The following is a 16749-nucleotide window of genomic DNA, read 5'->3' as shown; positions in this document are numbered from 1 at the left end:
CAGCTAACGGATGCATTTGACATACTACAATCTCAACAGAGAGTTTACTCCATATCTAGACATTTCAGACAAATTAAGTCCACCTGGGCAAAAGTAGTGAAAGCACTAAAACTGGGAAAAAATGCTCTCTGGTTGCAAACACAGCCAAATAGTGCCAAATACAAAGACGACTTTTCAATTATAATGCAGATAAACCTGAGGGAAATTTGCTAGAAATTAGCGTTAGCAGATCTTTGCTGAACTTGTTAACAGTCACCTGGTTTCACAGGAAGAGCTGATAGGGCCTCAATACTTTTGACTACCTTCCACTCCTAACTTAAACTCCCATGAAACATTGGTAAAGTATGCTGTTGGACATTTCCAACTGCTGAAGTAAGTTGCTTTCAGTACTTTATCGGGGGAAAATACTCTAGGTTTTAGGAAAACTGTAGATAGAGCTCCTCTTGGTATGCTTGCAACTCCAGGGGAAATTTTGTCAACATCAGCAGTATTTATTTAGCCTACTTTTTCCTGGTAAGGTTTATTTTCAAGACTTTGAGTGCCCTTTAAGTACATCATCCCATTTAAGCTCATTACCAATGAATACTCTGCCTGAAGCATCTCTTCACTGACCCTCACAATAAAACAAGAGCAAAGGATAACTTGGAAGTTTCTCACTAGCTTTAAAAACACGCACTTTTGGCACTGTAAGGAGGGCTTTTGGGTTCAGAAAAAACAACAACAGAAGAGGTTAGTGCAGCATGGACTGGAAGAAATCTGTTCATGAGGTCAAGCAGAGGTTATATTTATTTTTCTGAGGTACCTCATTAGGAAGCCACAGCCTGTTTTCAGTTCAAACCTGACAAAAATAAGATCAGTCTAGCAAAACAAACAAGTGAAAAAGTGACATTCCTCTGGGACTAAGTGAAGCCAGAGCACAGAACCCAGCATGTTTCCCTATGGTGAGTAATGAGCAGCTACTCCTTCAAGTAGCTTAAAATGTCACTTGATGCTATTTATCTAGCTAAGAAGCCATCCACTTAAAGTGTTCCTAGATATCTGGTTACTACATACTTATTTCTAATTTTGCCAAGATTGAGGCTGCGTAAGTCTCTCCCCCACATATACGGACTTCTACTTTTTAGTTAAATCTTTTTATCTACAAAAAGATGCTAAATGCCAGCTTTAAAACAAAAAACCAAAAAACAAAAAAAAACCAAAAAACCCCAACTGAAGTTCTTTCCTAGTCTCTTTGTTATTAAATGTACTTTAAAATAAAAATGATAAGTCATAAATAATTAGCATCCCCTTACATCAATACCATGTGATTTGCAGCTGGCTTAAGGAGGGGAAAACCCACCACACCAATAGGTATTTGGTGCTTAAATACCTTTAGGAATTAGCCACACTCCATTAGACTTCTTGTAATAGCCTGATGAAGACTAAGAACCATCAAAACAGTCATTGTATAACACATGTATGCACATAACACACAGTATACACGCACAGAGATACTCGCCGTATACACCTGCTTTAACTAAATAATTAGTGGTTGAGCTGCACTGTAAATTATTTTTCTCGGTCTTGCATTGTGCTACCTTTAAATGGCTCTGCAAGGATGAACTCCTATGTGTATCATGATTCACTACAACATACTGCTGTTCCTGATCTATTGCAGTTTCAAGTTAAAGATGAGACAACCTTCCTCACAACAGCAAGTCTGCTTCATAAATAGCAAACTTAAAATGGCCCTAATCCAGATTTGGGTGTCCACTTCTCTTGAACTCAATCATGGACTGTGTAGATCCTCATACTATAACATGCAGCATGTCGCAGTGGCCCTGGTGAGAGGAACATACTATACCAAAACCAACAATATATAAGCAATTTCCCTTCAGAGGCTCTGCAACTTAAGCAGCACATTTCGTCTAAATGATTCTTCCTTGACATGACTGGAGTGCTAGTATGTCTGTATATGGCAGGGCTGCTTTACTGGGTTATTCCCAGTGATGTATGCCTGTTTCACAACCACCTCAGGGTTAGTGACCCACCATCAGAACTAGATCACTTTCCAGTCACATGTTCTTTAGATGTGGAAAAGAAATCAGACTCAGCACAGGCATGACTGTAGCTGTCACCTTTTGATGATATTCCAGAGTGCTGAAATTATCCAGATCTTCTGACCGTCACTGCTCTCCTTTGCGTGCGCACGCTTGCTCTCTCCATATTCAGACCAAGTCCCTAGTATGCAAAACCTGCTACACAACATAGGTCAGATTTGACCAAGAGGGTTTTAATGCTAGCTTCAGTCCTAGATCAAACTCATGCCTAACCTTAAGTTCTAAGGATTCTCCGTGGCAAATATTCTGCCTCCTTTATAGGGAACATCTGTGGCATCCTACATTTGTAGGTTACTTTATGACATGCCCATATAAGCTCCAGGACAAGTGCAACTTAGGCCTTGATTTAGCATGGTACTTTTAAAATTACTAGCAGAAGGAAATTAATTTCACTGCTCCAAATTATAGTTAGACCTCACCGTCCAGTATTCACAGCTCATCACACTTCCTCTGAACAACATACTGAATCCCGGGCACCAAGCCTTCTTCAGTTACTCCTCTATATGCCTCTTCTCTGCTTTTGGGACTCTTCCTACTGAGCAGGAGAGACTAAGCAAAACTTGCAATTCAGACTTCTTTAAAAGGTATTTAATGTAAGAGAGTTCCAGTAATTATCTGCAACTCCACATCATATCTGGCTAGCAACACTGAAATGAAGAACAATGCAGTTTAAGTCTATAGCTTTTTTTTTTTTCCTGAAAAAGGACAACTTTGTTACTACTTTCTAAAGAATCTTAGCGACCAACATAAGCAATTTTAGCTATGAGAGGTAAGGCATTACTTCTCAGAACAGAAAGATTTCCAGTTTATGTAGGCACATTTATTCACACTTTCAAAATACGATAACGTCTCTTTATGGGATCATGCAACCATCCTGATTAATTTTTTTTATTCTGAAGCAACACATCTGATAATGTTCAGCCAACTCACTTGCCACCTACAATGAACATTCATTATTCAGAAAGTTGCCTTTTTGCTCTCTGTATGTGTGGCCTTACCATAAATTTTCTAGCACAGTTAAGTCACAATCAACCCAGCTGCAACCCTCAGATTTCACAATAGGGATATCACTTCATTAAGTATTTATCAGACTGAGGCCAAAGAACAAAAAAAATCTGATAGGTCTTTACTGTCAAGGATATCTGGGAGAGACACTGACAATGAGTTGCTAGTCTTACCCTTGAGAAGATATTTTCCAGAGAGCTAGTCAAGGATTTCTTGGCCTTGTTTTTCAGAATGTCAAGTTTAAACCTGCCACCACTGGTGGTGCTTTCTGGAATCGCACTGTTAGAAACGGTCTGTTGAAATAAGCAAGGACACAGTTCAGCTTTAGCAATTCTTTTTGCAATTGCAGACCTCCAAAGACTAGAGATGAACCAACTTACGTAATAAAGAACATACCTTTGCCCTTTATTAAAAAAACACCACAAAAAAACCCCCAAAACCAAAACCCCTCACCCCCCCCAAAAAATAAACTCACAAAAAACCACAGTTAAATGCGCATTCCATAGCTAAAGCCTATCTTGTAAAAGCCTATCAATTTAACAATACTGTTACCCATTTTCTTTGCTAGGTAAGTTCATAGTTTAAACTGAAACCAATGCCCTCTTCATCCCTATTCTCCCTAGGAGTAACTGTTTGGGAGTGGGGATCAGGGAGGAAGGAAAAGGACAGAAGAGGTATCCTCACACTGTAAGGAAATCTAGACCTAAAAATAATTGGTTTTCTTCCCTCCCTTCCTGCCCCCCAAACTTAAAAAAACAAGCATGCCACTATAAATCAAATCAAATTACTTCTCATTCATAGTCCTCTCTTAATTACAATATCCAGCTTCAGCTATCCCTGATGAACTCTAGCAGTGACCCTGGTAGTATTCAAAGTTACATTTTAATAGGGTGGGAGAGGAATAATACAAAAATTAGCTTTACCAATGGTGCTTCACCAATGTGAACGTGTGTTTTCTGCTTAGTTTCACAGAGTTGGCGTAGGTGTAAGATCACAAGTTCATTTTCTTCCTGGTCATTGTCAGGCTTCATTTTCTGTCAGTAACAGCAAAGAAAAGAAAAAAGTTGTCCTTCAAGTCATGATTTGCTTATTTTCCCTTCCATATGTATGTATTCTTTGAAATTAATATACCGATATGCCAGATGCCAGAGTGCACTATTAGTACGTCAAATTGCAAATGTTTGTGTGCCTTCCTATTCCTAAGCAAAACAGACCAAAACTTTCCATATGGAAAATGTTACAGGTTGTGGAGAAGAGGGAGCCTTACACCCACACATTTTGTTTTCTAAGGTTGTCTGCCATTGTATAGCCTTATAAATGGAATAAGGAACCCAGGAAAACCAAAAAGCCACTCCCTTCTTCAGGCAGCTAGAGAGGAGCACAGCTGTTGGAAGCCTAAATAATGTATACTTCATCCACTTGAGTACACTTCCTCACACCAGAATCTTGCCTCAGAATAAGTCAAAAGACAACTTCTGAAAATGCCAGACACGTTCGTTCCCACATCACTTTCAAGTAGGGAAACTTGTTTACAGATGAAGAACTTAACTCAGGGAAAAGAAAAAAAAAAAGTACTTTGGCTATGAAGACAGAGTATCTCAGCAGACTTGGGAATCAAAACTTTTCCGATAGCAGTGTATCACATGAGGTTAGGTTGGAGCATGCTATTTCAGTATGATGTTTGATGGAAAACCAGTAAATTCTAGATCAACTACATAACAAAACAAACATAATCAAAAGCAAAAATGTCTAGTCAATTTTATCATGGTCTTTCTTAAATTTGAAAAAGAACAGCTTCTAACGTATTACCTGAACACGTTCGAAAATGTCTGCTTGCTCATTATCAGTTAGTGACGACAAATGTCTCTGAATTACAAGTTTGGCTCTTGGTGGATAGAGTCCTGAGAAAAGAAAGGAACATTAAAGCTTCTAGATTCTCAAATGATCTCTGAAAAAACTGTTGAAAAAAAATGACAGTAGAAGATATAAGCCTGCATTTGAGTTTATACAAATTTAACTTATGACAGTTGTATATCTGCAGTAAACATGATACAAAATACTTCAGGTTTTGCTAAACCACATGGTTTTGTATCCTTTCTTTAGCAGTAAAAATGATACTAGCAGCAGCTAAGTGGCTGGCTCCTGTGTAAAAGGTTGTGCTCCCTAATCCACTGATCTCTTCTGTCCTAGTACCAAGAGATCACTGACAGCTCAAAGCCTGACAACTGTATGGGAGAGGAGGAAGAGAGGAACAGATCAGGGATGTAACTGGAGAGATACTCAATGCAGAGGATACTCAGAAGTTTTCAGATGCTTTTAACTGAAAATGTTAGATACATTTCTATACAAGGAAAGGGTAGGGTACAGGTCATACCAGAGAACTGAAGACACTTTTAAAAGCAAGAACAGCATAAAAGCTGTAAGAAAAAGGAAGGAATTTCTGATGTTCAATAAAATGCAAATTTGCTCACAGAGCTTGTTCTAGGAAGCTACAAAAACCATGGGGGAAAACAAAACGCCCTGAATCAGATTAAGATATATGGTTTTTCCATCCAAGGTAGATCTCATTCATAGAAAATTGCAATCAGAACAGATAAAGACTTTTCCAAAGTCACGAAGCTCTAGGTTTGATTATGATAAACTTCTAGACTCTAAACAAGGCAGACGGATAAAAACAAAGGGACACTAAAATAAGTCTTTCAGTCACTAAGTACAAAGTTTATGAAACTACTATTGTGGTACTCAAGTTGTTGCCCTAGAAGTGATTTTATTTTGATACTGGACACTTATCTCAGGCTTGCAAGTACCTGTGTTCAAGATACTTACACTGCCTTATACAGCAGCCTCTAGTTTTTCATTTACAGAAGACTTTCCCAGTTAAGCTTTATCACTTCTGAATATCTGTTGTTAAACATGGAAAATGCCAGTTGCAACCTAACAGAATTTCACTCCACTGAGATTTACACTTTGCTTTTCATCCACCAGAGGGAGGGAAGTAGCAACAGTGACTTTTAATAAACGGGACAACTGGCAATTACCAGCACCATCATCACCAGACCGGAAGATACAAGACTACTGTAACATACTTGCTTTTTTGCATGCAACACTTTGCAAGAAGACACAGCGGAGTAAGTATAAAAATAGGATCCTGCTACTAACTATGTTGGTTTTTTTTTTAAATTCTATCTTGTAAGATTTTTGTATGTGTTCTGGCATGCCTTGCTTCAGAGAAACTACAAAGGTTTGTCTATTCATATTTAAAGCCAGGTAGTTGCCTTAACTTTATTAATCTCCTAACTTAATCATTTATTTCCCCATAATAGAAATAGATTTTGAAGTGTGCAAGAGAATAAACACAAAGGAGGAAGAAATAACCCCACACAGGAAAGAATGAACACACAAGAAAGCAAGACCCTTTTTGATCACAACTGTCTTTCTATGACCCATTTTGAAAGCACGCATCTTCAGAAAAAAAAATAAACAGAAGGTGAACTGGTGGGGTTTTCTGCTCTGCTTAACATTTAAGAGAGGTATGACAACGAAAGAGTATGTATTTCTAACAGAAGCGATACTATATTCAGTTGCAATATCATTACTGCTATGACCTCCACTTGATTACAGAGAGTGCAAAGTGATGGTAAGAATTCCTTATTGGGATACTTTTCCCTCTGTTCTTACGTGGTTTAAGTTGAAAGTGGATGGTTAACATAATTAAAATTCTTCTAGAATAATCAGAAAAACACAATTAGAAAATAAACTCAGCTGCTACCTTCAATTCTTTCACAAAGTTTGTGCAATGAATGCATAGGGCAGGCCTCGCACAGTTTAATCTGTGTCTTGGCATTTTGCAGAGCTGCAGCAGTGCTAAAGGCTTGTTTCAGGGTAAGCATTACCTCATCAACCTATAGGGGAAGGAGGGAAAAGACAGTACATAAACAAAAATGCATGTCATATACATCAAATTAGATTTATAAATCACATCATAGACAGGTGCTTTACAATCAACCTCCCCCCCCGTTTGCTGTCTTCTAAAGAGATCAAGGTTGTATTCCCAGTTTTCTGCCTTTTCTGTGGATGCTCACCATCTTCAAGTTCAGCCAGACAGTGTAATTTTGAGTATCTAACTGCAGCTACTCAAGCTTACTGGGCAGGCAGCCGCTGTTTTAAGAAGCTGCAAGTGGGAATTTTTGGCTTGAATATATGCTGGCTAAATAAACTGCATTTCTTTCTTTTTCTTTAGCTTCAAGTTTCTCCTGTAAACTGCACATGCTCCCTCTCAATGATTTTCCTCCCACCACTGCACCATTTTAGCACAAAACCCCACAGACCCATCCTGCTGGCAGACAGGAGCTTCCCACAGCAGTTCACTTTTCTCCAGGCTACTAGACTGGCTACCAGCTTCATTACAATCACTAACTTATCTTTAAGTACTGCCGACCTGCCTTGCAGTCTGCCACGATCTTTCCTCTGCCACTACCACAAATACAGCAGTGCTGCGTTCCAACACACCAGCACTGGAAAAGCTCAACTTTTGTGTAAGAAAGGTTGAGGTGACAGTGTTTCTCCACACTCATTCAAATATGCTCCCAGACATACAAAGTGCTTGGAGTTCCCATCTGTATTTTAGGGGAATACAATGCTTATTAAAAGCTGTTTACTTGAGTCTTTGCATTAGCATGGAAAGAAGGAGACAACAGCTTGATGACAATCTTAGGAAAGCAATCAGTATTCTACTTCAGAATCAGGTCCTCACTCTTACCTGTTGCTTTTTTTATAAGCAGGAAGAAGAAAGCTGAAATGTTTGAGACCAAAATCATGCGGTCTAACATTGAAAAGATAGAGACTTTTTTGAGGGTCTGTCACTTGGCAGAAAAAAAAAAAAAATTAAAAAAATGGCACCTGAACGTGGAAATTTGAATTAGTTTGTGTTCCAATCTGTTTAGGTCTTCTCTATTATTTGTCTTTTTAAACCCACAGTTTTAAGCACTACTAGTAATTTCTGGGTGCTCTCTCTTCTTAGTAATAAAGCAGGGCGTTGAACAGTGAATATCCATCTTGCAATACAGACTGATAATTTTTTAGTTGGCAACAATGCCTCTCAAATGGAAGATCCACAGAACAGTGCTAAGCATAGGGATTATGACTACACTAAAATCACAACTGTAGCACAGACTGCAGCTAGGTTTAGAGCAAATATACACGAGCGTACCAACACAGCCTGCCTGGCAGCACAGAATCTGGAAAGCATTAGGTTTTACAGCTCTGCCCTGCCACAGTCAAACTGCCACTGGAGTCCAAGCGATTGCATCTGAAAGTAGCTAAGGAATGTTCATTTCATATTACATGTGGGCATACCCACACATATCAGTACTAGAATATGTAAAGAGATTCATAAATACGTGGTTTCTTTATATACCACATTTTAAGTCTTTGATTTATACATGGTCAGATTTATCAAGTGGTCAGTTGTAACATTTCCTGTTAGCACAAAGCTAGAGCTGATTTCATAACAAGCTCCCATTTTTATAAAACGTACAGCCTCAGCTACCATTGTACATCTAGGGCTGTTAGCTGTTTGAAGTTTTATTGACATAAATCTATTCACTCTTAAGCTAGTCAATGGATTAACAAATTACATTTTCAGCGAGCTAGAAGAGTGATTTTTAAGTTTAGCTGAAAGAGTTAGCAGCTGTTAACACAGCGATCAAGAACAAACATGTTTCAGAACAGAAACAAACTTCTTTTAAAGTATCAGAGCTTTAAAATAAAAATGTAGTAGCCAAAATGAATTCCTGTATGCCTCACATTATTAAGCTACCTGTATCAGTTAAATCACTGGCACCTGGAACTTCAATTGATTGATACATACTTTATCAAATTTCCAAGGGACTTTTTCATAGTTACACACATCGACACATATATGGTTTTCTTCTATGATCAGGTGCTGCTATTTTCGTCTCCTGAGGAACAGAACAGACTACAGGGAAAACGCTAAAGCCATATGCAGGATCAGCCAGTAGTTTAAACCTTATCCTGAAAAGTATGTTTGAATTTTATCATCAACATTGTTACTGATTCAATACATGTAATTACATGTTTAATGGGGAGCCAAGTGTCTCAACAATTAGAAATGCAAGTGTTACAATCAAATACAGAGCCCAAATATGCTCACAGTCTGCATGTGTGAACTCATCCATCTGGATTTTTTCTATGTGTTATTGATATAAGCATCAGCAGAGTAGCAAGATATGGCTATATATGAACAGAATGTATGCATTTCCTATTGCATATTTTCATATTCACAAATGAGGTCCCACACCTGAGAAGACGTGACCACTGAGGCTCAGCTGACACAGCAGAATAACAGAGACTCCCATGATTTAGGAAATGCCTCAGACATCCTCCAATGGAAAGGTTAGGATCGTTAATAAATACTCACCAGAGACTCACTTGCACACTGGAACACATAGCAAACATACTGGCTTAACCCAGGCTCAAAAGATTCCCGGCAAATGAAACCAAAGTGATCAACGTGTTTTATACCCTAAGAGAGTTTAAAAACAGCATTAGTGGACTATTTTATAAGAAGGTTTAGTTTCCGAAGTGATCCTAAAAATAGTTGCCAGACTCCAACATTTGCCAATACAAAAATTTGAGAAACTATAAATGCATACTACTAATGATCTATTTTACAGCTACAACAGTCATCTTTTAAATTGCTTTTTGCATTTAAAAGTTACATAAAGCTCTTCATACAATCAAATGTTATACAGTAATGGACCTGGACCTGAATTTCTTCCATTGGGAAAACTGGATTCTCATGGAAGCGGACTAAAGAGTCCTAGGCTGTATTTGGAATTGCCTATGCAGTGAAAACTTGATGTAAATGAACCCACGCTAAAACATGGGACTGGAGTAGCATCAAAGTAGCAACAGATCTTTGCTTTCCTGTAATACAAGTTAGGACTACACCAAAAAGAGCAGGGAATGAGTGGTGACATGCAGAATTCCAAACAAATTCTTAAATAAATTCTTTGAAACCAAGTTACATACCAGAAGTTTCAAGACTTACTACACGTTACTACTGATGTTTTCTTTCAAGATCCCAGTCTAACTGCTTGACAGGGAATGTTGCCTTGCTAAAAACAGCACTGAGAAGATCAAAGAGAGCTGCTTCCTAAGAAACACTATATTCCCAGTCTCAATTCATGGAACATGACTCACTATTGTTAATGCTTTTGCCAATGTTTTTATCATCTGAGTATGGTAATAGATTTTCTCCAAAAGAAAGCCTAATCCCTCAAGTTCAAATACAACAGAAAGCAGAACTCAGTTGCTTGGATCCATCTCCAAAGAAAACACCTATATCGTAAAAGAGGGGAAGAGGCAAAACAACTTGCTTGTCACTACAGAAAACACTCTAGACAAAATTGGTAATGCAGTACGTGACAGACTGAACATATTGCCACTACACACTGTAGTTTTTAAAAAAAAAATTCCAAGTTACATTTGGACTACTTAAACAAAACTTAACAAAGTTGCAGAAGGCGTCTCAGATGGCACAAATGGCATTAGTTTACCATAGTCCACACTAATCCTGACTTAATTGAACTAGTTTTCCTGTGACACATGAAGTCTTCAAAAGCATAAAATCAAAAAGAACAGATGTATACACATATGTTGATCTATGTAACAGTGAAGCGTTGCCCTCTGTTTTGCAAGGAAACCATATTTACTTCAGGTGGTTCAGTAAGATGCCAGTTCCCTCCTGCTGACAGTGCCTGAACAAGTCTACTGCTGTCTGATTTCTCAGTCTCCACAGGAGAACATTTGTGGGGAAGATGGATGTGACACTTGCACCACTGAAGCGTAAATAGCACGGTACATGCCTCAATTAACAGTACCTCCATCACATTTCTTTAAGAAGGTGGCCAGACTTGTCATGCCAAAGGGGCAAAGTTGTTTGTTGTTCTGGGTTCCCTCAAGGTCAGAAAGGCTGCAACAAGAAAACTTCTACAGCTGTCTGACACCTGAGCTTTGAAAACACACAGAGGGGTTTTTCATCAATTATATTTGCTGCTTTGACAATTATATGGAGTGCAGATAATGAATTGAATGCAGGAGATCAACCACACTTAAGCTATAGAATAAAAATACCTTTATTGGACCAGACTAAAAGAATCCAGAATGCAAGCTGAAGAGAACATATCCTTTTCATCGTTCGTAAAGCTTAGAAAAACAAACATTCCTAAGCCAGTCTCACAATATGCAGTAAATCACTGCCCCATAAATCTGCAACACAGAAGCCCTGTGGCTAGCACCGAGTTCTTAAAAGAAGTACTGGTGAGGCTTATGCCACCAAACCCTTAGTCTTGAACGAATTAATGTTTCATTTCTATTGAACGTAGAAAAAAACCCGACTTCTCTGAAGTAGCCATTTTGCATTAAAAAAAAAAAAAACAAAACAAAGCCCCAAACCCCACAGTATTGTTAGTGCCTGTTTGAGTTACTCAAGCATGCAAAATAACAAAAGCATTGCTCCAAAGGAAAGTGAAGAGGGAGTGAAATACTCCACCTCCAAAGCCCAACACACAGCATTACCTAACACTATTTACTGTACACAGTTATTTTACTGAAGGAAAGCTAGGCCTTGAAGGTCTGCCATGGTCTTGCTGTCTCCACCAAGCTTTAAAGTCAGAAGAACAATGGTTGTCCCCGCTTATGACTGTTTTGTTTGACTATTATCAGTATGTATATGCAACCCAGGAGCCTAGTACGTAAAGTTGAAGTGTCAACTTTTATTCAGCTCAGTACACCCACAAAGCGGGAGAAGACTCAAGCTGTCTGCAAATTTTGCTTTCCATACCACTGCTTTAAGAATTTCTTTGACCTATACTTATTATAAAGCTATTAATAGATCATTGTTTGATTATACTGTCCCACTCTATATTTGCACTTGCCTTTTTTCTCTACCAAGAGCAATACAAATTGTAGTTAAACAGCAGAGTCGACTTAAGGACCTGGACCTTGGTAGCTCAAGAATCCACTTGAGTTACAAGTGCTGACCACTTCTTAATATTTATTAGCATTGGTAGCACAGTCATGCAAGAGCAGATTTGTTATTAGCATTAAAATGAAAGCACTTGGGGGTGAAATACAGGTTTAGAGCATGCCAGGAAGTGTACTTTAAACTAGAATAATGGTGTTTAAGGAGGCCTGAAGTGATGCATATGCATGGCAAATGAAAGAAGATAATAAAATAAGACCTCAAAACAGAAAGTGCCAGAAGTAACAGGTGCTGAACAACAGCAAGATAGAAAGGTGAATCCCTCAGCTCTGGCATTTAACTTTATAAGACTTGTTTATTTATTACTGGACATAGCTAGGTTCACCTATTGCCATATCCTCCAGAAAAAATGATGCAGGTGAACTGCTGTTTTTCTGAAGGGCTGATCTGATGCTCTCCTCCTTTCATTCCAGAGGCCTTCAGGAGCTTAGCTGCTCAGAAACCGCACACTCAGAGCATCCTAAATGAAGATTAAGCTACTTCCCAAATTATATCCAATGCTCTTCCAAAGCAGAACAGTTTATAGTTTGTTTTCTGACCAATGATCAAAGTTGCCACTACCACAGCTCAGACTGGTTATCTCGCGCTCGTCTTTTCTGTACTTAAGCTCTTTGGGAATGACATTGCACTATTTTTGTGCAGTATCTACTTGAAACAGCTACCAGATGAGTGAAAGCCCAGATTTGAATAACAGCTCTTGCTCTTGTAAAGGCAAATCAGTACTTCAAGTCTTCTGCAAGTGTTCATAAAGCAATTGCAGTTTAATACCCAATTTCTTCAGCTGTACTCCCCAAAGAAGTTGATGCATCAAACTTCATGCAGGTTTTGTATACGCATTAGTCACAATCACTCAAAATCCCTCCTTCCCTCTTCTTTTTTTCTGTTTTAAATTAAGGAGCCAATGGGGTAAAACAGCACTTTACTTTCATTCAGGGTAATTCAATAGGACAAACTGTTTAAATGGCCTTTGAGCCAGGACAAACTGGCCTTTGAGACTGAATAAAGGAAAACGGCACAGAATGCTGAAAAAGAATTCTACATTTCCTTTTTTTCTGCTGCCTATAGATCAGCAAAGCAACCCAGCTGAAGAACAAAGAAATTCCTTTTCTCCTGATGATCTACCTGTTGCTTCTTATTAATGCTTACCTGAGAACATGAGGAGATATCTTTAAAATTCTTTTCAAGCACAACAGATTTGGTGTCTGGACTGATGAGGTTAACTTCAAACCTTCCAACCTGAGGGGAGGTGGGGCAGGGAGAAGGAAATAAGTCTAGTTTACAACTGTCTTGGAGACACAACAATAACAGCAACAAAAATGTCACAATCTAGCCCTTTCTTGTTCACATAGAGTACCTTCAGCATAACAGCTTACTCAGCAGGAACAAGGGTGCCATAATTCAGCCTATGTTGAGTAAGAATATTTCAGTGAGAACAATACACTCGGTTGAATAGGAAAAAGACTTGGAAAGAAGACAGCTCCCCCCCCCTTTTCTTTTCGAGTTATTTTGGTCCAAAGATCACATGTTTGACAGACAATACTAAAACCTTTAGTAAACAATGTGGCTAAATTAAAAGCTGCAGTAAAAAACAAAACTTGAGGATTTTATTTTTTTTAAACTATACCATAAATCAGCTGAGAAACTATGTTGATCTTAAGGTGATACTTTTTGTTTTTGCAGTAATTCTGGATGAGAAAGAGTAGGTTCTGCAGCAAGCTGTATTTCAGCTTTCCCAAACTGCTTCTCAGGTGTATGGAACTTATTCCATAGACCTCAGGGAGTTTTTCAGCTAAATTCTTTTCATTACTGGTGATAGCTGTGGTTTTCTAAAGGGCAATGCATTCTCACTTCAGTTAGCATTTCCCCAAGAGAATAAAAGGCAAGAATGATCTTTAAAGAAAATGGAAAGACAAAACCCAGGCATTTAGCCCCCTGTTATTTTAAGGTCCAAAGATCTTTCCTTTTATGGGTCACCTCCTTTAAGTGTCCTTTTGTTTTCTCGGTACAGGCTTTGAAGATGTCAAATGCACTTCAGGCAAGAGAAGACATAACTGTGAGGTCTGAAGGAAGAAGCCTTCAGTGCAGAGATGTTTGAATACTCATCTGGGAAAGATCAGCTGAACGTTAATACAAATTATCATAAAGGGCCTGGCTCAAACAAAAAGCTGTGAAAGCCTTATGTGAAGTTGTGAGCTTCTTTTTAATTGCACAAAAAAGAGTATTTGTTCACATGGAAGTCTTCATCGATTCTTTTTTGGAAAGAATACTCACTTTTTTCAGCTAGGTCCTAGATCTCACCAATACAGACAAACCAGAACTGCATATAGAATAATTATTTCCCTAGAAACTCTGCTCCTGTTATTACTCCGTAAGTAATTCCTTTTTCTTAAAATTTACCTGAGCTCATGAGTGAATGTGACTTCCTTAAGAAAGTTCAGCTACTTGTGTTCCAATAATTTATGAACAGATACATAAATATTTATGACACATCATGAAACCATACTGGATCCATACTACTTATCTTGCTAAACTTGTCTCAGCTTCAAACTGCACAGGGGAAGTTACAGTGCAAAATCAACATGAAACTGCTTATCCTAGTACACACCTGGAACAACATTGTCCTGTTCTTCTCAGAGTCGGAGGGCTGAACATGACTGGGTGCACTTGCATGTCTTCTGCGTGGCTGTATTTTCAGGTTTGTGTCATGAACCCTTCTTTGCATAACTGCAGTGACGCTGCTGCACCGGGAGCGAAACTCTTGCTGCTCATCAAAGCCAGAGTCCTCTAAAATTCGCTCTGGAAAGGAGCCACGAGTGCTGGCCAGGTTGGTCAAGTTGGTCTGGCTGCCGACTGTAAACATCGCAGCATGCCCTGCAGTGTTATTTGGGCTGTCCAGCTCCTCAAATGGGCTATCTGATGGAGAAGCTGGCACATTTCCTTCACAAAGGGTTAAGTCCAAATTTGACTCGTTATTCCGCTGCTCGTTTAGTAGTTTCAGGCGCTGGCGCTCATGAAGGCTGAATTTCTCAATGCAATCATCAATTAGTGTGGAGGGAGCTTTCTTGTGAGCCACCGTCACCTTTCCACAGTACAAGACCTCAAATTTTTGAGAGTCATAGAAGGCATCTTCACTGTCCTTACTTGGTCTGGCATCTTCTTTCAGTGCGGCTTTGGAGACTTGTCTTATGCTGCTGATGACATCAGGAACCTAAGGGACAGTGTGAAAGGTCTGGTTAGTAGCCACAAATGAGATAGCATAGACAGTGATACATCAAACATTTGTTAATATAAGTATTTACACAAGCTACTTCTTCAGTAGAGTGCTACTAGCTTCTTGGCTGACAACATAAAAATAGTAAATTCTAATTTCTCTATAGACAATTTATACAGTGGAAACAAAGCAAATAATTTCTAATTTTTTTACTGGAACCTGTTTCAGAACATAAGGTTTTAAATTACCAGGAGGTCTACTGACAAATGTTCACATCTTTTTTTTTTTGTTTTACTGAGACTGCCTTCTCTTTTCTGTAGCCCTCTTCCACATCAGTGTCTCTTGCTGATATATTTTGCATAGGGCCATCACTGATCCTTTGTTTTTATTTTGCAGAGCCAGATATTCCATTCTTAGGACAGTTGTGGAAACAGTTTTGTGAAGAAGTGACCAGCAATCCCCATCAGTTTCAACTGACAGTTTTGGAATACAGGCAGCAAGTGTATGGGAATTTTACCAAAGTACCATGTACAGTTGCATTAGCTCTCGTTTATTATTTACTGCAAAAACCTCACCCCATCCATCCTATGACATAGCTTACTTTAAGGTCACACTTCTCTGCTGTTTCAGTCATTATGCAATTAAGAAGCACACCCAAATCTCTCTTCTCCTCTGTCATTCTTACCTACAAGATTCCTACGATACCCTGTAAGGCCAAACTGCACATCGCCAGTAGAAACTCTTAGTTTCAGCCGTGTATCACCAAGTCTTTTAAGGCCACCTGGTTTTTCCACCATTTTATCCCAATCACCTTGGGAGGATGTCTGCCTTCAGTATCAACATATTTAATATGCAAGCTCCTTTTTCATTTTGCCTTCACTAAAGAAAACATGGACTTGTCCAACTCTACTGAGCTCGGATCAGAGTGATTGCTCTTTTGACAGTACCTAGCTCCGCTTGACCAAACCTCTTTCTCACTGTGGCAGTACATCCCGCCCCCCCATCCTGCCAGCAGGAAACAAAACTTCTCCAGGAAGGGAGAAGGGGAAGGAAACCCTGGAGGCCGCAGGTTGAAATTTGAACTGGCCAATCGAGATGCGCCAGGTACACCGAGGTGACCCTCCTAGCCAATAGAATTAAATGACCACAGGTCAGATTCGACAGGGGTATAAACAGGGTCCCGCCAGAGGACACGTTGGCAGTCCTCCTCGGAGCAGCGGGTCTGCAGTCGGGGACTCCCCCTCGGGTCGGGGCACCGCCCGAGGTAACCCTTCAAGGGAGAGAGCCCTCAGCTTTTAGGTGAGTGATACGCGCATTTTGAGCCATCGCTTTAAATCTTGGGAATTCTTAAGTCAGCCGTGTAGTAT

General features: G+C 39.2%; 1 protein-coding gene across 5 annotated transcripts in view; it reads right to left on the bottom strand.

The window, feature by feature from the left end:
- The window catches only part of TBC1D4 (TBC1 domain family member 4), a 112805-nt gene that overhangs the window by 32303 nt on the left and 63753 nt on the right, over window positions 1–16749 (bottom strand). For 3 of the 5 annotated variants that reach the window (XM_052785963.1, XM_052785965.1, XM_052785966.1), the window contains exons 2-8: window positions 14777–15379; window positions 13318–13407; window positions 9544–9648; window positions 6874–7006; window positions 4914–5005; window positions 4028–4138; window positions 3278–3397 (exon numbers count right to left, since the gene is read on the bottom strand). In XM_052785963.1, coding sequence (XP_052641923.1) covers window positions 3278–3397; window positions 4028–4138; window positions 4914–5005; window positions 6874–7006; window positions 9544–9648; window positions 13318–13407; window positions 14777–15379 — 1254 coding nt within the window. Of the gene's footprint in view, window positions 1–3277; window positions 3398–4027; window positions 4139–4913; window positions 5006–6873; window positions 7007–8973; window positions 8993–9543; window positions 9649–13317; window positions 13408–14776; window positions 15380–16749 lie in introns of those variants that run through there. The other 2 variants (XM_052785964.1, XM_052785967.1) reach the window with 2 other exon arrangements.

Source organism: Harpia harpyja, chromosome 4 (assembly GCF_026419915.1).
Source record: "Harpia harpyja isolate bHarHar1 chromosome 4, bHarHar1 primary haplotype, whole genome shotgun sequence".
NCBI classification, from domain to species: domain Eukaryota; kingdom Metazoa; phylum Chordata; class Aves; order Accipitriformes; family Accipitridae; genus Harpia; species Harpia harpyja.
Note: the sequence above shows the minus strand (reverse complement) of the source record. Positions and strands in the feature narration are given on the sequence as shown.